A 23,912-nucleotide genomic window follows, 5' to 3' on the forward strand; every position below is an offset into this window, starting at 1 on the left:
GGCTGAACTAACATTCTGTGCAGGCGACATCATTACTGTGTTTGGAGAAATCGATGAAGATGGATTTTATTACGTAAGTGTATTTTGCTATTGTTGCTTGAAGGGGCTAAGGTGTGCTTAATATAACGCCATTAGCATGATGCCGACCAGGCTTCACAAATTCCCCAAATGCAAGTCAGTCTTTTTTTTTTTTTTTTTTTTAAATAGTCAACAAGTACTATTCAAAATCTCAAGGTATTTGCCTACGAATCAGACATTGCTTGCTAACATTGTACTTAAGAATTAGCCGACTGATGAAATCCATTAAAAAAAATATTATTTAAAGGCTGTTAAAGATGGACCTGCTATTGCAATATAAATAGTACAATTGTGTATTACGTTAATGATTGCTACATGGGATGCACAAGTTGTTTGCACCTACAGCTCGGGTAATGCGAAACTGCATATGCAAGTTTACTTCACTTCATACTTAATCGTGTTACTGACTGATTTCTAGTCTTGCAACTGTCTGCTGATTCAACACGACAGTCTCCCAGTGGTCGCAAGACTCAAGTATGAACCAGCCTTTAGAGTTAATGTCGTCATAAGGATGAATGCCATTGTGGAAACACATTGAGCCCCTACAACCATCCTATGTCATCAGCCCCCAGTGCTACATGCAAAATGTCCCCGTGATGCAACTACATTCAAATGCAAGACAAACTAATTAAAAATATCTTTATTCTGGCAGGGAGAAATTAATGGACAGAAAGGTCTTGTTCCTTCAAACTTTCTTGAAGAAGTGCCTGATGATGTGGAAGTCTATCTCTCTGAAACTCCCTCTCGACATGCCCATGACACCCCAGTGCGGACAAAGACCAAAAGGGTACATCCTTTCTCCCCAGCATGATCTTTTTTTTTTTTTTTTTTGGTTTGTTTCAAATAATAAATTAACACCCAGTGAATCAAGTATCAGTCCCAAAGTATATCATGTTACCAGTCCTTCGAGATTGTCTAGTTTGGCAAGATACATTTTAAAATCCGAATGTTTTCCCGAAAACACGAGACGTTTACAGCACGAGTCTCATTAAACTTGCAAATTGAAATTTTCATATAGTTAAGCAGATGATATTAAGGTTATTATTACATGCTAATTTAAAGATTTTGAACATTCATTGTTAACCAAAATAAATAATTGTATTCATATTCATATTGTGGATAATTAAAATGCCATCACTGCATTTTTATTTCTTTTTTTCACCTGCTTGGGAACAGAAGAAGAGTGTTCATTTCACAGCTTAAAGGCACTGTAGCCATCACGTAAGTGGACAACTGAAGATACCAAGACCTAACCTTTTCAAATCTAATGCAGATGGCGTGGGAGTATATATATATATATATATATATATAAATGCTTCCAACAATTTAGAGTAGATGTTATAACTGTTATTCAAACACAACTACAATTTATATAATTTCAGTGGCTCATAAACTCTAAACGTGTGTTTCTTGAGCCACTACTTGTGTGGTCTAGAATGTTTTTGTTTGTTTTTTCTTAATTTATTTACAAATGTATCTTAACTGTATATAAATGCTGCACAATATAGATAAATAAAATCAAAGAAGAGTTGAAAGTTCATGCATCTGATATTGTCAGAATCACTATTTAATCTATATTTCTGATCTTTGGACAAAGAAGTCACACAGTAAACCAACATTAAACGTCTGGAAGTAAACCCAGCAAATTGCATTAGACAAGAGGTATGGTATCTTCAGTTGTTTCTCTGGGTGCTGTACATTAAGAGTTTGTCGATCATAACAAGTATCCCTAATGTTAATCATGGTAAGCTAAAAGGCTTTTTGCATGTTTTATATTCCTTTTTTAAATGTTTACAGTTCCTTATATTGCCTTACTTTACAGAGATTTAGCCTTCCAACAAAGTAGTGTGCCCTGCTTCATTTAATATTAGCAAAAAATATATGGACAACAAAAATAGTTTTAGTAATAATGATTTAAAATTCTGAAATGTTAGGTCCTAAGAATGAAAAAAAAAAAAAAGCATAATTTAAATCTAGACATCGAGTGGGGTGCAGTCTTTCCCTATCGCCCCTAAGGAATGCTGAACAATGGCAAAAATGCAAAAAACATAAACATTTAAAAAAACAAACTTTTTTTGTGCCAATTAGAACATTGCATCATTAGGAATGTATCATGGTTTTAACAAAAGAACTAGTGAACTTCACTTGATTACATGGTGCTTGTTGAATTCTACGGATGGCCGTTTTTTTACATACATATATATATATATATATACATATATATATATATATATATATATATATATATATATAAAAGGATAGTACAGTTTGTCCTGTTTAATACATGTATAACATATGGTTAAAATAAGCACTAGCCCTCTTACCTAGTGTCTTACATTTTTAAAAGCAGCCTTTTAGCTCATGGTTACATTCAAGGAATATTTCGATTTGTATGGTTTCACTGTACCCTCTTCACACTATATAACAACTTCCATATGTCAACCTTTTGAACTTTATTTGTATGTGCTGAAATATTTTTTTGTTCAACTAAAATTGGCCTTTGTGGGTAAATGATGTATAAAGTGACTGCACGTAAGGCCCAAATAGTGTTTTTTTTTTTTTTTTTAAACCACTATTAATTTTGTGCTTATTTTTCCATATAAAATGTACAACAAATTACATTGTCAAGCATAACCATGAATAAATGGCATTCAATATGCAGCTTCATGTTTAACATTGCAGTTATACATCATTTGTGCATTATTAAAAAGTGGTAGGTAATAACAAACCTGCTAAAAAGGGTAACACTTTATTATGCTGCTGCTTATTAATGTTAATGTTATAAATATATTATATATGCTTAATAACTGTTAGAGTTAATAAGGGTTAGATATGTTTATAACCATGCAACAGCCAGACAGAATTACATTTAAACATCCCATAGTACAGTAGGTGGCTAGAAACTGTCCCCTTTATACAACTGTAATTCTGTCTATGGCTATTACATGGTTATAAACCATCTATAATGTGTTAACATGTTATAACTGTTAAGCATTGTAAAATATGAATAAGCAGCACCTTAATATAAAGTGTTAATGAAATCTATTGCTGTCATACTCCAATCTATAAAATATTTTATTTAACCCTTGCCTGTACCCCCCACCCCACCCTCAAATAGGTGCCCTCAGAAAACGCTGGACCCTCCAGGAGAGCCCCCTCTCCTACTGTACACCCCGGATCTGGACCAGGAACAATGGGGATGGGAAGTCCTATTAGGGGTAGAGAATTCTCCTCCAAAAAGAAAAAGGGGCTGCTCTCAAAAGGGAAGAAACTATTGAAAAAACTTGGAGCAGTAAAATAAGTTTTTATTTATAAATATATTTAAGTATTATGGAATAAGAGTAAAATCTCCCAGTCTTGTAATTTTAAAATTAATGAATAGGTGTCAAAACTAGTTTTTTCATGACTGCTGTCAACTAGTCAGTTGATGGTACAAGGACCAGATGTCACAAATGTTATGCAATTTCTACAGGTGTTTCAAAGCTGCTGAATTAGCAGCAAAACTAGAAGGGCATTTTAAAACTTGGTTTTCCCACGTTTTAAACGCAATTTAGAATGGTCAAGTAATACACAAAACCCTTTTTGTTACCACTTCAAAAGCCATCACATGCTGCCCTTGTCCTGTTTACAGAACCATTTTGTTGCATTCACGACCTTGTGTTCTAGTGTTCCTGTACTGATTTAAAGCAAACACCAATTACAGCGCTCCGTGAAACAATGGTACAAACCATACTTCCCTGTAATTACAATGGTTTGATAAATGTTGCATGTAGAGAAGGCAGCTTTCTGCACCTTAAATTTGGGTGCTTGAATATCAGAAATGTGTCATGACTAATTTACAATAATGTGGTTAATATGTAATGGTTGCAAATCTAATTATGCCTTGAAATGCAATGTATTGAATTTTTCTAGAGCTCAAATTCATTGTTGGACTTTTCCCTGCATCTTTGCAACAGGACCACCCTTCTCTAGATTCTCCGCAATTAAGCCCACATTGCCTACATATTGTCTAGGTCCACAGAAATGCAGCATGGGTTTTTAGGTACCTGAACTTAGAAGAAAAACATAATTCCCTTTGAATTAGCATGTCCTTACCAGTAAATAAAACCAATTAAATTCAGTCATGACTAGTTTACCAGTATTAAACAGGTCATGAAATCTCTAGTTGAAACCAGCCTTGATGTCTGCCTTATAAATGCACAACAATGGTTTGTACTGTGTCCAGTGAATGGAGCAAGTATAATGTGTATGTACTGTGTGCATTCTGTTCTTTCATTCCATCACTAGAAAAAAAATGTAGTTAAGGTGATGTGATCAAGTGATGTGCTGCTGATTACATTTCAATGTATAACCTCTTGGGGGTGGTATAAAATAATTATCCACAATATTCTGTCAAAGACTAAATTCCCACTGCAGACCTACACTTCGTTCTAAGGATCTCAAGCTTTAGGCACAATAATTGCAGTTGAAATATTAAACAAACCTAAGAAATGTTTTCAACTTAAAATGATCTAGCCAATTTGTTGCAAGGAAACAAAAGCACTGTAACCTGGCTTTCATATAAGGTTTACAATATTCACTCTATGTTTTTATTCCTGTCACTTGATCAGTCAGGATTGAAATTGTTAGCAGTATTAAACATTTGTTATGCATTTTCTGCCTAATGGCTCCTACATTCTAACAAAATGTAGAAACTTGGCAGTTTTGGTCCAATACAGAAAGCCACAAAATATTTGGGTGGGGAAACATTTACTTTTAGATTAGGTGTTCTTAATAACATTACTTGCAGTAGTTATTTATCGAAAGCCTTGGCCAACACATTCTCCCGTTTAGCTGCTTAAGTTTGTTTTAACACCCGTATCAATTTGCTTAAAAAGACAAGCACATATTCCCCCCCCCCCCCCCCCCATTTTCCTCAAACTTACAAGATGTTGAACTTTAAAAGACACATTAGTGTTAAATAGTCAAATGTTTAAAAACACACATCTAAAAATAAGATCAGACCGCAAAAAAAGAAAGAACTTACTGTAATACTTAACAGACACACATTTAGCCAAAACAAAACAGCCATTTTATCCATACTCCCTTAGATGTATGTTTTTGTAATCCATAATTCACAGTACTCTAGCATTGCTTGAATACATATTGCGTAACCGTTGCTCTTTTGTACTTTGTCCACTTGTAAATTGTTTTTAAATGTTTATACTTGATTTTCAGACTGCCTTTTTTGTAAATTCAAATTTATAATCAGTGCAAGCTTTCCCCATGGTGTCTTCAAGAAACATGTAACTTGTATAAAGTCTGCAGTTGTGTGCTAGCTTTATGAATTTACAAAACTCATTGGCCGATGTTTGTGGTAATCAACTATTGTGAGTGTGTGCATGTGTAAATGTGTAATATACATTTTTATATAAATAAATTTAATATTTTTTAGAACAGAATTTTATAGGATTTTCTTTTAAAGTTCCACAAATACACTGGGTATTTTAAATGCAAATGAATATCAGATACAAGGAGAAAGTCTATGGTACAAACTTAGTACCATAAACTTAATAAAAGTTGGTTTCACCCCTATACAATTTTGACCAGTTTGATGATGTAAATAAAATTAGATTAACCAACATAAAATAACTAAATTGTACAGTATTTTCTTAAAAACCTGTTTATCATTACTCCTCATGACCGCAAATGGATTTCTAATGTATGGTTTAAGATTAAATGTGTCACTAGGTACTGTAACAATTTGCAACAATTTTACACTTGCCAAGAATCTGTCATTCTGGGTTCAGCATAAATACACATTTTAGTTTAAAAACCAAAACACACAGGCCGAGCAATTTTTCAAAGTTTATTTAACAGTAAAATATAACCAGTTCTGTAGTAATGGAATACACATTTGGGTATTGATGTTTGTAGGCACCCATTTTGACAATGGTAAGTAACAAGTTACTGCCAAACATTCACACAGAGCAATCGGCTCAACTAAGTCTTAACACATTTCCCCAGTATTATTTTTTCATTTTAGGTATCACTCAATTAGGAAGTAGTGCCAACAAAATTAGAATCCAGAAACATGGCTTATCAATCTTTTAACCCATTTTTATAATGTCCAATTTAAAAATCACCTTGAAAACCACTACTGATGTAAGAGGACTGAACATCAATGGCCAACCACCATTCCCACTGTCAATACAGTCAATACTGTACTGTGAATGACTTTCATCCTGTGAACCTAAGCAACAAAAGTTATTATGCTACTGAACCCCAGATGCAAGGCCCAGCATGTAAAGTCTCAGTTTGGCATCACTGAGCTGGACCAGTGACCTCTCAATGAAATGACTCTGGACTCCCTGCAGTTGTGTTTTTACCAGGTGAGCCACTGGTGACCCCACAGTTGAATCTTATCAGAATGCAGAGAATTTTCATTGATGGCACACTCCATCCTGCCGAAAATACTTCAGAGAAAGTCTAGTGGTAGAAGTTAAGACAAGTGGCATTATTTATAACCAGTTAAACAATTCTAGGAACTATAGCCTCTAGTATAACAAAACACCGCAAACAGGATGGCCTCAAAGTACATGACACGAGAAGATTTATAGACCCGACATTTCACCCAAAATAATTTATTTGTCAATTTTTTTAAATCTATACTAAGCTGAGCAAAGTAAAAATGTCAAGAAAAATGATTTAACTTCTCCAAATGAACACACCACTGAAGCCATAGCAAGATAATCCTACACCCCGGACAGCTGTGTGAAAAGGGTAAGCAAGTCTCCCTGTCATTTTAAATCATATCAGTCCAGTTAAACTTTAAAAACAGAAACTGATTAAAACCACCAAAAAGTGACACAACTTTCTTCTTTAAATGGGTCCAATAGAGGCTTACATTGAGATTTTGAACAGTTTGAAAACAAAATCACTATACCATAAAATATTATTTGGTCATTTATTGAAGTGCTTATCCTCAAAAACCCTGTAGAGTGCAAAACTGAAACTCACATCAATGTAACTTGCAAAAAGTACACAACAATCCCATTGGGTACACTAGTAGGAAAATAAAATTCAATGCAGACCTGCAGTGCATTCATAATAATCTATTTTACAGCGTTACACATTAGCATCGTAGGAGAAACATAGATCAACAACAGTCGTACTTTTATTCAAGCTACAAGGCCCACAAACTGCCCATGATCCTGCGATCAATGTGCATTCTGGATCAAAATCAAGTAAAATAAGAAGCTAGAAGTGTTTTATTCTTCGCTCATCCTCTAATATCTTCAGATTTTCAATAAAAGGTTAAACTTCTGATCAAGCCTCCACAAAAAAAAAATCCACTTGAGGAAACCTAAATGGGTCAAACTTAAGCATTTGTTAACTTAACTAACTATTCCAAAATATTTTTAGAGAAATATATCAATTACAGTACAACTGTACTGTTAGCAACTACAGGAGCACTAAAATATTTCTATTTTATTTAATGGCCTTTTGTCATTCTTAAACTTGTGTTCTAATGAAGGCAGCAATCGCCTGGCTGCAAATAACTAAATGCAGGTAAAAAAAAAAAAAAAAAAAAAAAAAGTATAAATCAACTACAAATAAATGTGAAAAAACATAACATGATCCATTTCCTTGTCCTTACAAGTAATACAGAAAGTCATCCAGGTTTGTGTTGGGCTCCCTATGAATACTCTGTCCAACCAAGAATGCCAGTTTGTGTGCATACTGGCAAGGGGCTGGTACTCTTACAATTCCCTGGAAAAAAAATAAATAAAATGTGCTCAGCTTTCCCCATTACTGATTAGGTATTCCAAACAATACTAAATTAAAAAATAAACTTACCGACCAGTTGTAGTACATGTGACACATTTTGTACGTCAGGCGCTGCATGTAGTCTGGCTTTAAACCACTGCTGTCGTAAATCACGTTGTAGTGGGTTGGTGACACGCTACCAACACGCACAGCTTGGCTCACAATGTAGAAATCATACCTACCAAACAAATTATTTTAAAAAATGTATTCCAACATAAAATCCTGAAAAAGGGTGGAGCAGAATTCCCCTATTCACATACCACAATAACAGCTTCTACTAACTAGCAGAATAGGTTGTTGAGAGTTGCAGGAGACTTTGGGGGAGATTTAGAAGGTGTATCACTTCTAAAATTATTGATTTATCCCTAAATATTTGTGTAGCCAATAGTCATCTTCATGAAACTGTGCATCTATAACACATTAGTTTCCAGCATTGTTTGATATCTTAATTCTTTACAGTACCCTGCTTATCACCAGATACAGTATTGAAAAAATAGGATTTTTATCTTCATGAAGTTGCAAAAAATTCTTATATATTGTAGGATACCAGACAGTTCCTGTTTAATGAACACTTGTGTGCAATGCATGCATTTCCAGCACCGTATTCGACTGAGGCATTCTTTACAGTACCCTGCTTATTGCCTACTACAGTTTATTATTGAAAAACTATTCAGCAAATTAAGAAAAGAGATGTCTTTCATATTTAAATTCTTTAAAAACAGAACTGTTTGAATATAAACCAGTTTTGTCTTTTTGCTTTAAAAAAAAAAGTTAACTGCGTTTATGTATGTGGGGTGCATTTGAACCCCTTTCTGCAATCTCAATTATTGCCACCAACAGATAACTTCCATTAACTTAAAAACAAGGGCCTTCAAGGAAAACTCATTTGATGGTTGATCAGATAAATAGCTTTGAAAGTCAAACCCCTTATCCAAAATGCATGAGTTTTCATTTTTTTTCAGGACAACTAACACAAAAAACACCTTGTGGAAGGAGAAGTACAAGTCTTGTTTTACACAAAGTGTATTACTGACCAAAGAAATCACTGTCTAGTAGCGTTTAAACAGAAATCTGTTGTTTAAAAACAATTTTAGACATCTACAGTGATTTAAAAAAACAAATTGTTGAACGTTAGTGTGTATATATTTCTGAATGTTTAAAAGTTAATGCAACAAATAGTCCCACCAAATCATAACTGCAACAAAAAAAAAAGTCTACAAGTACGAACCATTCGGGTCTAGTGACATCATTATCAATGACTGTTCCAGGTGGTGGATTAGAAGGCTTCCCATCAATACGGGCAAAGAATCTTGCACTGACGCGTTTCTTCACAACAACTACGGTCAGCTTGGGACTGGAAGGAATCAAGAAATGTATCTTCATTTTTAACTAGTTACACATGCAAATACATCCAATACAGCTATAAAACCTACCTTGTACATGTCATTAATTTGTATTTTTCTTTAGAGCCAGTAATGTTCTTGATCAGAGCAGATTTGAGCAATAGATGGGCTACAAATCCCCTCTGCTGGTAGCAAAGTGTCAGCTTGCAGAAATATCTTGACATTATTATTAATCAAACTTTGCATTAAAATCTAAATAAAAAAGGAACACTACAATAGTACAGTGCATTATATTTAGCTGAGCATGTATGGCTAACCTGCAGTGCTTGTCTGTGTCGAAATTATATATATATATATAAAAAAAAACAAAAAAACTAACTCACTTGTAATCCTGTCCAAGAGCTTTTATACAGCCCATTATCTGTGGCACTTCGTAATTGACAACACTCTGAAGTTGTCCATCACCAACTCCGTCTCGGTAGACAATTATACGGGACGGCAGGCAGTTGTTGTGCTTGTACCAAGCCTTCAATGCAGCTACAATGCACAAATATTAAGCACTCTGAATTGTTTAACTGGAGAATAGACTAAATGCCTACCTAATGTGCACCAGAATTATTAAAAACGATTAAATACATCTAATCATTATATTGAATAAACAAGTATACACAATATTTTCTATAAGCAGTGTTAAATTGAAGATTATAAAATTCCAAGTATTGTAGACTTCAATCCAAGCTACTTCAAGATTTAAAAATACTTGAAAGGCATAAATACTATAATATTAAGTTATGAAGCACCTTTTCAACAATTAAATGTTTAATCGGGGCAAGGTACTGACAACAAACTGTGTAATGACAATATACAAGTCCTCAACTGGCCATAGGAAATTCCTGTTTCAGCACAGGTCACACCACTAATAAAGTTACCTTGCAGGGAAATCTTTAGTCCATCCACAATCTCTTGTCCTCGACTTTGCAGTACACATTTAGAAAACCATCTGTAGATATAAAATGTACAAGATTCTGAAAGTTGATAGGAGCTAATTAGAATGATCGCTGTGTCGGGTAAAAAAGAAAGGCAAAAAAACTTGTGTAAATATTTTTTTTAATTATATAAACTAAAATCACCTTGGGGAAATATGACCTACCTTGTCATTCCCTGGTTCAGGCTGGCCACCAATCCAGCAATTGATCGTTTCCCAGCTACAATGTCATGGTAACAGTCGATTCCTACGACCATTAGCTGCTTTAGCTGTTTGGGGGAGAAAAACAGTGATATCTTGCTAAAATGGCAAATTCATGCAAAATGAGCTGTTTGATGAAAAAAGAACTACATATTATTGTCAAATGCATACTCAAACCCATGAAGTATAAAGCAACACCTTCATCCAAACACACACAAGAGAAAATACAGTAAATATAATTAGTCACAAGGGGCTATTTGAAGTTACTTACTGGAATTTCAACACTCCACAATTCTCCTCCCATCTTGCAATTCATCTGAAGAGCAATTTTGGTTGCAATTGTCATGAGTGCTTGAGGTTTACTTAAGGTGCGTGCCACAACACACTGGCTTGGGGTGGGGCAGTCAACACACAAGAACTTCTTCACAGCATCATACTTGTCTTTGCGATTGTTAGGAAGTATGCAAACCACCTAAAAAAAAAAATACATAATAAAACAAAACCCTATCTATCATTTTCATTGACCCGTGTCCTCTGTGGATATTCCCTTTTGGCAAGTCAAACACAAGCATGCTGAATGCAATGCAATATATTAATGCAACTTAAGATCCGTAAAACAAAAACTTGATCCTATTAGATATAAAATGTGGTGTTCCTACTTTGAGCGTGTATCTCTTTAAAATCACTCACATCCGAAGAAAGACTGGCCTCTTTACCCCCCCACAGTGCAGTTCAACATACAATATGGAATAACATTGAGTTGTCCTCATTTCAGATACAGTACTGGGTTTATATGATTGTGTTATTTCCATTCAGACTGTGGCTGACTCAGATAAGTCCCCTTCATGTAAAATACTTAATGTGGAGGGTGCATATATAGGGATGCATCAACAACCTTATTTCCAAAAAGCTGCCTTACCATCTGAGTTTGTGGACTAACATTATGCTGCAAGGCTCTCATTAGGGATTCCTGCCGATCCTCAATCTCGATCCTGCACAGGAGATTAAAAAACAGATTCATATTTATAAGTTACAAAAACTAAACTGTACTTTTACAAATTATCTTGCATAAATATTGGCTACTTACATGCATGCCCTTTGCACCCTGATGCCTAGTGGTGGTGACACTTTGTTTAGCGCTTGAAGCAGAGCCTGGGCACTATCAAGGTTTCTTCTAGTATACAGCATTAACCAGTTTTCCAGTGGCCTGGTACTTATCAGTGGAGCACCCCTCATTTCCCTTGACCACTCTGCTACCCAAGGACTGTATTCGTACTGGGGAAAAAAAAAAGAATAAACTTTGGACACCAAATTGCTCTAGTGTTTCAGAATAAGGTCAAGCATAACACTTTCTCTTTCAGGACATCCTTGTAAAAGTTGCAGTTCAACATTTACAAACCCAATAAACCCATGTACAGGTGTAATGCGTTGAACAGGTTCAGGTTGATCTTATTTTTTTTTTTTTAGAACACAGAATACTAGAACACAGATGTTACGTACAATCTTTGCTCCTTGGGAGATCCTTTCTGTAGGAAGGACTCTTGCTTTCAAAGACAGAAGTTTGTTGTCAAAGTTTAGGCCCCAGCTGGTCAACTCTGCCTGTGCATTTGGATCCCTAAAATTGAAAATGATTACATTAACCATATACAGATTATATTGTATAACTAATGCCTGGAAATGCTACTGTAATATAAAACCAATTTCCACATTGTACCACAATTTGTACTGAATTCTTGGACTCCAACACAGTCTTTACCTTATCGATGATATACTGCTTCAGCATTGTGCATCCTCTACCTTAATCCTTACATAACAGATTCATACCTATTAATATTAGTAATGAATCTGTCCATCCGTTGCTCTCTCTGTTCTGGAGTTAGTCTTGTGTGAGATGACAAGTCCTTCATAATGTTGAAGTCACTCCGCATTTTATCTGTAAGACCTACAAATTAGGACAAGAACCATTACAATGCATAAGTTAGGTGCTTAGAGGCATTTGATAGGATTATATGAAAAAAAAAAAAAAACTTGCTGGTTCAGAGAAAATGGTATGCAAGTGCATGACATTTGACCTTTTCTGCAGTGGCCCAATTACCAGAATCAACTGCAGACCAAGACATACGTACCTGTGAGGTAACAGAATTCAGGAACAAGCAGGGCTGGTCCTCGTGGCGCACCACCAGCAGGGCCCTGCCTCTTCAGTTCGCTGACCAGGAGAACCTGGTTGTTGTCACAGATATCCAGATTATATTGCTGTTGAAAAGAATGTGATGTAATTTTCAATTTAACCCCTTGAAGTACAGATGTAAAATGAAGGTGCACATGAGGTAGCAGATTTTGAAATCATTTGAATTGCTAGTTTTACCCCCAAAATTGCTATAAAATACTATTAAAGAAAATAAAACCTGAATCAATCATCAATATGGTATATACACAGTACAACCTAATTTATCTGCACCCCGTTCATCCGCAGCTCCCCGACTATAGTTTTATCTCTGAAATACAGTACATTATTGCCCATGTAGACCTAATGCTCGTGATGCACGCACACACAAAGACGCATCTGTCAGTCTAAACCTGTGGTGTCGACGCCAAGACAGCAGCGCTACAGATGTGAGGATTCATGTCTTGGTATAAAACAGCAGAAGGATACTATAAAATGTGTTCTCCTGAGGCAATTTAGTGAAGCCCAGCAAACATATTTTGCCTCACTGAAACAGAAGACTATGATGGACTTTAAGGTTCAAAAGAAAAACCTTCAGCAATAAATGGTTTAAAAAAAAAAGTAACAAAAAAAAAAACAGAATAGCAGCAGGGGTGTGTGGCCCGTGTGTGCCTTTATTTTACAGCAAGACTTTACACTATGGAATAAGTTAAAATAAAAAAAATATCCCAGGACTAAAGTACGTTGTGTAGGCCTTACTTTACCCCAGTGAATTCGCTGCAAAACAAAGGATGTCAAATAGCAGTTCAAATTAAATGTTTTGTTTATTCCTGAAATACATACTTGACACCGCATTTTATTTTACTTTTTTCATTCCTTGCCATTGCCGTTTCTTCACAGTAAACAGCAGCCAGACACGTTTTCATAAAGTAATAACACTTGTGCCTTTTGTAGCTGAACAAAGGAAAACCGAAGTTTAACATTAAACTTCAAATAAAACAAATGTGGAAACAGCATTGTAAAATGGTAAAAACAAATCTAAAACTTTTAAATAGAGGCTCAAGAGCTGCATATTTATTTATTTATTTTTTAATAGAGCCATCTTGCACATTTGCCCAGTTTCAGGTTAGTGGGATACTTGCAACATGTGAGAAAGTGACCCCAGTGGCCAACACATCCATGAAGATTATCACACTGTCTTTTGCCCACGGGGGAAGTTTTCCTATTATTGAAACATGCAATATTCATACACTGCATAATTTCTGTATAGGTAATGTAACATACCGAAGAAAATGCAAGATGCCAAGGGATATACAAATCTAAATTTATTGAATATCCAAATATTCAATACATAGAAACATACCGACTTGTAGTACTCCTTGAAAGAAATGTCCTTATCTCCCTTCTTAAAAGTATTATTTGGAGTCTTTTCCCAAGCAATGTCATCGATCCTATAGGTTTTGTTGTTGTACCTGGAAGAAACAAAAAACACTTGATTAAAACAAACAAGGAGAAAATCCTAAATATCTGAGTTACAGTACAAAATCATGCACTGCATAATCTGCTTCCCATATTCACAACATAGATCATTTATTTAAATGGAACACAAATGCTACTGTTTCATAAATTAGAGAAACTGAGATAAACCTGAAACAAAAACACATACATGCAATACATTAACAGTCAGTTCAAAGAAAAAAATGTATTCAATTTTTAAAAATTCCATTTAACCAAGAATGATGATCTACGAGAAATCTGCTGAAAATGTCTCACTGCAAGTGTACTGAATATTCCAGAAGTGACAAAAAGATGCTTACCTGGTCAGAACAATTAACCCAACAAGTTCCTTGGTGCAAGCTTCTGGAAATCGCTGGTCTCCACACTGCTGCCTCAACTGGGACATGAAGCTCAGGACAGTTTCACTACGAAGGACCTTGTGGCTTACATCTGTACAGAGCATGATGCTGGATTCATACTGCAGAATGGAGGTTGTGAAACCTGGCCAAATCATTAACCTGTAACAAATGTTTCCTGTTTAGCAAGTGACCTCAAAACCACAATTCTATCAAGCATTAAGTTTAACACAACAAACGTACAAACAATAGTTTCACATATCAACTAAATTTGTATCAATGTAATGAGAACCCATGTATACTGCTCATTCATCACAGCTATGTTTTTAATACAGCTGTCTATACAAACCTGTGGTGAGGGATATTCAGGGGATCGTTGGGGTTATAGTAATGACGACCTATCTGCTGCATATTCAAGATCCTCAAAACCCTGTCAATATAACAGAAATTAAGCAGTGCAGTGATAAATGCATCAATATGTTATGCTTTACAAAAAAAAAAAAAACAACATTGCATCTGCAATTTGCAAATCTGGAGCCTAAAAGACAAAGATTGTCCTTATGAATTTAGAATTTTGTGAATGACAACTTGTTTTTACTGTATACAAATTAGTTACACTGCTGCAAAATTAGTTGTAATAAAATTAAGCCTAACCTCCTGAATATAATATTGTAAAACTGTAGGCACACAGGAGAGGTTGGAGGCAACTCATTCGTCAATGTTATGGTCACCCTCACATTCTCACCAGATCGTGTTTCACTGAATAATTCTGTGACCTGAAAAAAAAGGTTTAAGTTGCACATGATGGTAAAAGTAAAGGAAAATATATTACTAAATTAAATATATATATTTATTTACTCCAAAATAAATATATGGATTCTGGTCAAAGTGTGAGCACCCAACCTTGAATGAAAAAAAACATATCAAAACATTAAATATTTTATGACGTACAGTGTTTGGTAGTCGATGAGGCAAGAATAAGATGCTTCCATCAAAGGTACGTGTTGTACCAAGTACTTCATCATGCTTGAATAGGAGAGCAGAGCGGAGCCGACGGGATTCCATCTGGGGGTTGTAATCAACATGGTACTGATACAAAACCCACTGGGGCCGAGAGATGATGCGGAAATAATTTGCTCTTAATTCGATAGAAGATCCAGAAACACCTGCAAATATAAAGATATTGCTGTTGATATCAAAATGTATCTAAAACCATTTCACTTTGAGAGTCATATGAAAACACTACAGATCAAGATAAAGCTGCCCTTGGTCCCATAGGAGTGTAATCTGAATGTCTCCTTTAACATGTGGCCCACATAACGAAGTGACAATAAGCATGTCACCTTCTGTACTTAATTGTTCATGAGGGAGCTTGGCCAGGTGTTTTGTTCATTGTTCTAATTTCATTGTTCTAATAATTTTAAAATGGATCAATTAGTGGCCACTGCCTTTTCATTGCCTATATAATAGGGTTATGGGGGTTTTGAAGAGAGAAGTGAGGACTAGCGTAGTTTTTTTTTTTTGGGGGGGGGGGGGGGGGGGGGTTCTTTTTTGGTCGTGCTCGCTTTCCATACGTATCTGCTGTCCCGAGCAATGCCACCTTCTAGCTACATGTTGTGGCTTCACTGCAATATTTGCTTTGTGGAAGTTATTTCAAATATATTGTCTAGTTTTCTTTAGGTGTAACTGCATTTATTTCTTTGGAAGTCATTTAGTAGACAACGTTTCTTTTATTAAAGTTCTGCTGGACTACCATAAATGCCACAATGAGGTAACTGGTCTGGATATTACAATTCAAGGATCGACCTGCTTTTCTTAATAAATCCTGCAGCAGTGGGATTTTGTTGGAGTTTAAATTCAATCAACACGACACTTCAAACATCGGGTGAGATCCAACTGGTTTCTATTTATTTAATCATAGTTACTGGCCGAAGTAATGCTGACAGTTTTTTTTTCTTTTGTTCTGCTTGTAATGTTTACAGTGGATATTTTGTTGGGGTTTTTTCATTACGTTTAGGATATTACTTTGCTTTTTTTCTTCTGACTATTCGTTGTGGATACATCTGGGTTTTTTTTCAACATTTGGATATACGGAACATTTGTTTTTGTTTTATACTATTGGATCTCCTTGGTGGTGCTAGCGTCATTACAAACTTCCATCTAAATTCATTTAAATTTATTGATTATGTATATCCGTTCTATTTTTGTTGCTTGCGATTATTGTTTTCATTCGTATATTAGTTGCTGACAGACATTGTGTGAATTGTCGATTTGCTATAATTGAATTGTTACTAGTAAGCATTTAATGAGCAAATAATGAAGCTGATAACTAAATTACTAGCGTGTCCATTTGTCATTCAATGAGTGTATCAAGTTCCTATTTAACTATACATATGTACTGCGGTTCTGTGCATATGGAAACAAAAACTTTGCAGATTAGAATCAGTGTAACCTTGGTGTTTTATGCTGTCAGTTTCTGTTGAAAATATTTCCATTGGGGGATGCAAACTTTTCACTACAACTGTATAATGTGTGTGTATATATATCTATATATTTTGTACCTGTCTTTGACTCCTTGACATGCTCCATAGCTTGCCTGGTGTGAATTCCAGTATCATGGAAATCACTGCGTCGTCCACCTCTTTCTCCAATCTTCATTTGTTGAAAACCAGCTGAAATTTGAAGCTGCATGCCTTTAAACAGAAACAAAAGTAAATTATCTACATGTGATCCTGTATTCAGCATCACAAATGTATGTATGTGTGTGTAATTTATCTATGTTATATTATATATTACACACAGTCCTATGTGTTTATTACAAATCTATTCCATTTATAAAACATTTTAAAATAAATGTCAAATGTTTATTTATCACTTAGCTGGGATGCTGTTGAGACACAATCACATTCAAGGCAAAGGAAAAACAGGATGGAATGGCAAACAAATTAACACAGGATCCAAAACAGAATTTAAAAAAAAAAACCTGTAAAACTGAAATTTAATTTTGACTGTTCATAAACGAACAGGTGTTACCTTCAGGTCTGACTGCTCCCGGAGGGCCCTTCTGCCTTCCACGACCAAGCAGCTCCCCTTCCCCTGAAGGTTGGGGAAGACCCACTTCTGCTGCAGGCTTTGGGGCCTAAGAATTAGCATGCATTAATCTGATGCTGGTAAACTCAAAACCATATATAAAATCAATGCATCCGCCAAGAGAAAATGTGAAATTGACCATCTAGCAATGAAAGCTGACTGGATTCTAGTAGGAGTGGACCAACTTGTGTTTTAATACTTTACTCTGCAAAGTGTGCACAGCTTTAATGCTAAGCCAGTAATAAAACAAATGTGTTAATTTGCATTAGTTATTTCCAGTTTAAGACATTACTTGAGTTTCGCTCCTGTTAGAAAGAACTGGTGCAAGGACAATGACCATGTGACATTATGACCATCTACATTATTAAACTGCTCACCATTCCAGGAGCTGCAGCCTGTGAGGGCTCCTGTCCACGGGCCCTCCCCCTTGAACGTGCTCTAGCTCTTCCAGTCATTTCAGTTCTGAAATTAATGTTAAAAACAAATTAACAGATGTGTACATTCATTATAACCTTATGTATTTATAAAAGGAAAACAATATACACATGTTTTAAATTCAGAAATAAAACATTTGGGTTGCATTCAAAACTAGAAACTGCATCAGTAAGTTATTCAATATACAATTTTACTCAAAACTGTTGTAAGGCGGCAAATGTCACCACTAGATGGCAGCCGTATGTATTTGGAAGACAGTGCGCTGCCGGTCTGTAGAACGAGGTCACGGTTTGATTAGAATACGCCAAAGTATCAGGTGTGTACACACTATTGTACTTAATACATTCTTGAATTGGGTGATGAATAATTACAACACGAAAGACATGTTTAGTCTGGAGATCGAAAACATTTACAAGGTCATTCTGAGACGTAACACGGGCACTGCTGTTTGATTTTCAAAACTGGCGCACAAATGGTCTATAAATAAAGGTATCCAGCTATGTAAAGGCCATTGCACACTGGATCCGATCATGCATCCGATTTTAACGTGTGTACATGAGTGATGGAAAGTATTTTCGATAGCTCATTACTAGCTTCCCAACTTTTACATATATATTACAGGAGCGAGTGTTTGAAAAATGGAATCTTGGTCATATGGCTTCTGATGCTATGACAACTGTGTTGTGTACTATATGTTTTTTGTTTTATTATGTATTGCGTAACATTATTGTAGAACTAGTAGAAACGGAATTGGCAAACGTCTTAACTTCCATCAGCGTTTGCGGATCATTAAGTTTATACTACATTTAACATTTGTTGTGTTCAAAGTTATGCAAGAATGAACACAATTGAATTGACTATTTAAATACTAAAACTATGTATATTTAATACAAAGCTCCCACTACACATCAGCGCTCTGAAGTACGATATTAACGCATCTAATATGCAATGGATTGACTCACGCCTTTTTCGGATGACTTATCAGTGATAAATGAAGGAACGGATCCAGCACACACGGACTTTAAAGCAGGCCACGCATCACAAAGGTAGAATATATTCACTTCTCAAAAACAACTTAATTTACCATACAATCAATAACTTAGACATTACAGAAATAAACGGAGATGCATGTCAACATACTTCGAAATCAACTTTATTAGAAAACAGCATGGAAGTACATCTGTTAATCCTTATCGCTTGCAGGTACAGCAAGAGTAAGTTTAGTTGTTTTAAGCATTCGTGTTATACAAACCAAGCAACACAACTGACAGTATAGTTTTATTTCTAGAAACATCCACCAATATACTCCTTAAAAAAAAAAACACACACACACACACACACACAACACACAATGACAATAAGTATCTAGTTCGTCAACAGTACTAAACTATTCCTGCAAGAGCAGCAGTTTTAACTAAAGCACATGAACACTAGTGGGTTAAACTTAAATACCGGATAGTAATTTTTTTTTTTTTTTAATAATCCACCTATCCCTTCAAACTATAAACGCTGTTTGATAACTATTTCAATATCCTTACCTAAGGACTTGTCACGTCAACAGTGTGTTACCGAGCTAAGCAACGTAGGCTTCAGAAGCACCTGCACATGTGTAGGCCGCGGCATGTTTGAAAAACAAACAAAAAACATAAAAGATTGGACAAACGCACAGTTGAAATACATTCATATGAAAAATGGCATTAAAATAAACAACTGCAAAATATGCTTGCTTTTCAAAAGTTTTACCAGCGTTCTTTGAATTGTACAATATATGTTGGTATTACATTTGACAAGTTATCGCCATTGCCAACGACTGCACTTGTAACCGACCACACAACTAAAAATACAAACTAAATTAAACCGAGTTTACACTCATGCCACTACCACGCACGTTTCTGTCCCGATGCCGCCGTCCAAATGAACCGAACGCTTTCGGAATCGGTAGAATATGTCTTCACGAACAATTATCGCTGTATCCCTTCGCTTCAAATCAAATGCTTTTACTTTGAAGTGCTCACAATCTGTTTTGTCGCTGCACCTATCTATTTTGGATAATACCAATTATAAAATCAAGGGAGATTTACAAACGTTGTATGTTTACTTTACTCAATGACGTAAAACTAAATACGAACTATTTTATTGTGGATGGATACCTGCCGGTTGAGAGGCGAGTAAAAATCTGTCACGTGTAATTTCACGTGTCACAAGTCCAGGCTAAAACGACCGCGCGGCGAAATTGCCACTGGTCTGTTTTGCAACACGTGCAATTAATTAATGTAGCTTGTTGCAATGTTGGGTTCTGCTACTGCTTCCAACTGTCAGAGGTGTGTCCACGCAAAAAGAATAAAAAAAGCTTTTAAAATGCAGATGTATGCTTTGACACAATCCAACCTTATTTACTGTATATTCACTTAATTAAATGATGTTATCTTGGTATACTCGTCTCCTGTGCTACGTGTTCTTTTTTGTAGGACAATATTTTTACTTAAATACATGGTTAAATAAATGTATACAAATATTTACGTTTTTATTAAGACCCATTCATGCATGCCAACAGTCCCTATAACGTCGGGGCACTCCCGATTTCCTAGCAAATGTCACGCGTCCCGATGCATTGGAATAAAGTCTATTTTTACTGTCAGCCGGAGACGAGCGTCCCGCTGAACAGTTTCCAAATGTTTGCAAGTGTGCCCAATGCATTCATTTTGTTTGCAGTAAAATGCAAGTATAGTAGTTAAGATAATTAGATTTAGATTGCATGTTGCTGAATCTCTATGATCTATTAAAGCTACATTCAACCAATTGTGCATATTTAGAAACTCCTACAATATGAACACAAATGTAAATCAAGTATTTTTTACGAGCCAGCCAGTAGAGGGCAGGATTGAGAAGATACGTAACTCTGGACAGTAGTGTGTAAGCTGTAAATCAACTGTAATCACAAAATTAATATTGCCACCAGATGGAGCTAATAAACAGAACAAAAAACAAATAAACAATGTCTGTATGCATTGCACACACAATTGGACATACCAATCCCAGTATATTATTATTATTATTATTATTATTATTATTATTATTATTATTATTATATTTTACAGTTTTAATCAATACACAAATCTAATACTGTGTGGACAATTAACTTCCAGAGTTTACATTCACAAGCTTGAATAATCGGGTTACAGAAGGGCATAATATTCTTGCCATTTCTTTGTACATGCTTTTATAAAGTCAGATTACAAAAAATAAATAAAAGCAATAAAAAATGAATACAATAGTTGGTCCAATGTTCATTTTTCGAAGCCATTTATTTAAGGTGGTGAACTGTGAGTCCTGAGTGCTGGTTGGTTAATTAAGCTAAAGGCCCTGTCTCACAAACCACTTGCCCTCATGTAACCTTCTATGGATGTTTGTAAAAACAATTAATACCGGAAGTAAGTCCCGCCCCCAGACAGGTGTGTGCTTTTAGTAATAGTTAGCAAAACAATTACATTCCTTTACAACAGCTCATGCAATTTACACTCCCGTTACATGTTCAATAAAATCAATTAATTTGCGGTTAAAGAGGTGAGTTAAAAAACCTGACCTGGCTAAAAGTGTTGGTAAATTCTGGAGCCTGTTGTCAACCCTGAGTGGCATATTTCTTCACAGTAAGAACAATGACGTATCTAAATCAGGGCAATCACCAGTCCAGTGCTGTTGAAACTACGCAAGGCCATTTGTTCTGATTCCAGTTCTCCATGCGGTGGGTGTTAGTCATGGCAACCTCATTTTTAATGTTACAGACGCTTGTAAGGGGTTGTTTATATCACTATTGGGGAGCATGCATGTTAATGGCATACACTACCTTCTTGTACCAGCAGAAGCTGATAAAAGAAACCAGCATTATGGAAGAAGCAATTTAAGATTTCTAAAATCAAATGGGGGGGAGTTTACAGCACTGCTTTTTGCATGTCTTGAGACCAGGGCAGTTTTGTTTCTGGAGTAAATGAGGATTAACTGAGGAGTATCTGTGTTCTGTAAACCCCCTTTTTATATTTGTTTGCAAAGTGTTTACAAGTTTTAGTGCTTATGTAAAGAAAGAAGGCTTGGTGCTAGCCGGTGGTCACGCTATACATAAAAGATCCCTGGCACATCTACCCTCGCGGCATCACACAGCACTGCTTGTTCCACTTAGAGCTGAGGCTTTAATGATGATACATGTCAGCTGAAGGTTACATAAAGCAATGGCTTACCTGGAACTATCCATTGTAAAGGATCTAGAAGTTACAATATCTAGGGAAACATACAATTAACTTGGCATGAGGACCAGCACGACTTGAGAATTGTTGACTGACCTATCTGGCTATCACTGCCCTCTAACCAGTATGCTGTACCAACACTTTGTTGGCGGGTATTGTATGCCATACTGTTGCATAAACAATAGCACATACTTGTACCTTTGCCAGGACTCCTGAACCAACAGAACCCGTTATTTAATCAACCCACATGACCAGCTTAACACCAGTGTCATTTACCATGTTTCTGCAGTTTGTGTTGTTTATATGTTACCATGCCTGTTATTTACTATGCTTTGTTTCACTTGTATTCTTATTAACATGCCCCTGTAAACTTTTTTTAAGGGCCGTGACATTTTTAACATGCAGAGTTTCCTGTTTTTCACAGCACTTTGACCCAGTGTGTTAATACAATAAGTGCATTTAGGCTTGTGTGCCACTTTGTTTCAAGGTGAAACAGTGCAAACACACTTCAAAACTGCATGCTGGAGGATAGAGCTCTGGCCAAAAGCCCTCACGGGTTGCAGCTTGTTTAGAATTCCACAGGAAGCTGATTGACAGATGGGCAGATCCATATACCAGGGATTGCATTACACTTAGCACTCACAAGCTTACTTTCCAGTTCAGTTTATACACCATCCCACAGCAAGCATACATACATACAGTAGGGTATTGCAATGCTTATTGGAAGGTACAGTATGCTTACAACTAAATTAAAAGTTACCCTCATACAGTAAAAGTTTGCTATAGTAAGCATGGAAAATGTAATATAGCATAGGTAAACATGGTAAAGAAAAGTGAGGTCTGGTAAGGCATATTCATAAACATGGCAAACCAGGGTAAACTATGGTAAATGTATAGTATAACCATAGGAAAACCATGGGAAAACTGCAAAAATACCATGCTAAGCTTTTAGAAGAAATATTCCCTGTGCCACAAAGTCAGTAATACTATTGCCTGCAGTTGTTTTGATGTTCTTAAGGTACCCTTAAAATATTTAAACTATTCAACGCTTCTTAATTGTATTATTTGAATGAAGTTTTTATCCAATAACACCACATATTGAGGATCCAAAGTGATCAGATTGTGTGTGTATTAGTTATTAGAATAAACACACGGGTTAGTAAAACCTTCCATTACACTGTCAACGTAGAGCAACCATGGGCAGCTATCAGTAATATGTGCAGTCTTGCATTTTGTAGCACCTGCCAACTAAGCACCTACGGTATAGACCTTTATACGGTAAAAATAAAGGTCTGTTAGATCTGCTGTGTGGTCCATTGAGACTGGAAATGACAGGGATTTTCATGCGAGGGACTGTTGCTTTCACAAAAGTTTGTGCTAGTGGTGGCAGGTGTTTCTATTTTTTGCGTGTGTTTGTATTTATAATATTATTACTTTGACAGGGGTAATTGTCTTAAATAATATTCCCTCTGTGATAACACACTTTGTAATGGACTCCACATCAGAGGAAGAGAACTGATCATGTGTGTCTAATACACACCTCACAGCTCTATAGATGAATGTTTGCCTGAGTTGCACAGATATGCCCCTACTGTGAAGCATCGGGCCATTTAATGATCTGAATCTGTTTTGTTGAAAACAAGATCGATGGCCTCCTTGTAATCTGAGCATACCAGTTGTACATAAATAAGGCTGTTTAAGGAATGTTGTGGAAGC

The 23,912-nt window shown here is 35.8% G+C and overlaps 2 protein-coding genes across 6 annotated transcripts in view; one reads left to right on the top strand and one right to left on the bottom strand.

Annotated features, from left to right (window-relative positions):
- LOC117973344 (RIMS-binding protein 2-like) overlaps positions 1-5,691 on the top strand; it is a 137,285-nt gene extending 131,594 nt beyond the window's left edge. For both annotated transcript variants that reach the window (XM_058994608.1, XM_058994609.1), the window contains 3 exons: positions 2-73; positions 731-865; positions 3,197-5,691. In XM_058994608.1, coding sequence (XP_058850591.1) covers positions 2-73; positions 731-865; positions 3,197-3,379 — 390 coding nt within the window. In that variant the 3' untranslated portion in view covers positions 3,380-5,691. The remainder of the gene's footprint in view (position 1; positions 74-730; positions 866-3,196) is intronic.
- A 221-nt stretch (positions 5,692-5,912) lies between these two features.
- Positions 5,913-20,067, bottom strand: LOC117428443 (piwi-like protein 1). 4 transcript variants are annotated; one of them, XM_058994610.1, is made up of 22 exons: positions 19,847-20,066; positions 19,497-19,557; positions 17,901-17,985; positions 17,467-17,572; positions 16,995-17,126; positions 15,385-15,599; positions 15,088-15,209; positions 14,783-14,863; positions 14,398-14,595; positions 13,944-14,052; positions 12,543-12,669; positions 12,241-12,358; positions 11,917-12,031; positions 11,504-11,691; positions 11,336-11,408; positions 10,688-10,888; positions 10,381-10,484; positions 10,160-10,230; positions 9,614-9,767; positions 9,116-9,241; positions 7,918-8,065; positions 5,913-7,830 (listed from the first exon to the last, which is right to left on the bottom strand). In XM_058994610.1, the coding sequence occupies exons 3-22, from the start codon at positions 17,976-17,978 to the stop codon at positions 7,714-7,716; spliced, it is 2,583 nt and encodes an 860-aa protein (XP_058850593.1). In that variant the 5' UTR covers positions 17,979-17,985; positions 19,497-19,557; positions 19,847-20,066; the 3' UTR covers positions 5,913-7,713. The 4 variants fall into 4 exon arrangements, with proteins under 4 accessions (XP_058850593.1, XP_058850595.1, XP_058850594.1 ...); XM_058994612.1 differs by lacking the exon at positions 19,847-20,066 and adding an exon at positions 19,740-19,830; XM_058994611.1 differs by lacking the exon at positions 19,847-20,066 and adding an exon at positions 19,702-19,822.
- Between the last annotated feature and the right edge of the window lie 3,845 nt (positions 20,068-23,912).

This window comes from Acipenser ruthenus, chromosome 21, assembly GCF_902713425.1.
Source record: "Acipenser ruthenus chromosome 21, fAciRut3.2 maternal haplotype, whole genome shotgun sequence".
Lineage (NCBI taxonomy): Eukaryota > Metazoa > Chordata > Actinopteri > Acipenseriformes > Acipenseridae > Acipenser > Acipenser ruthenus.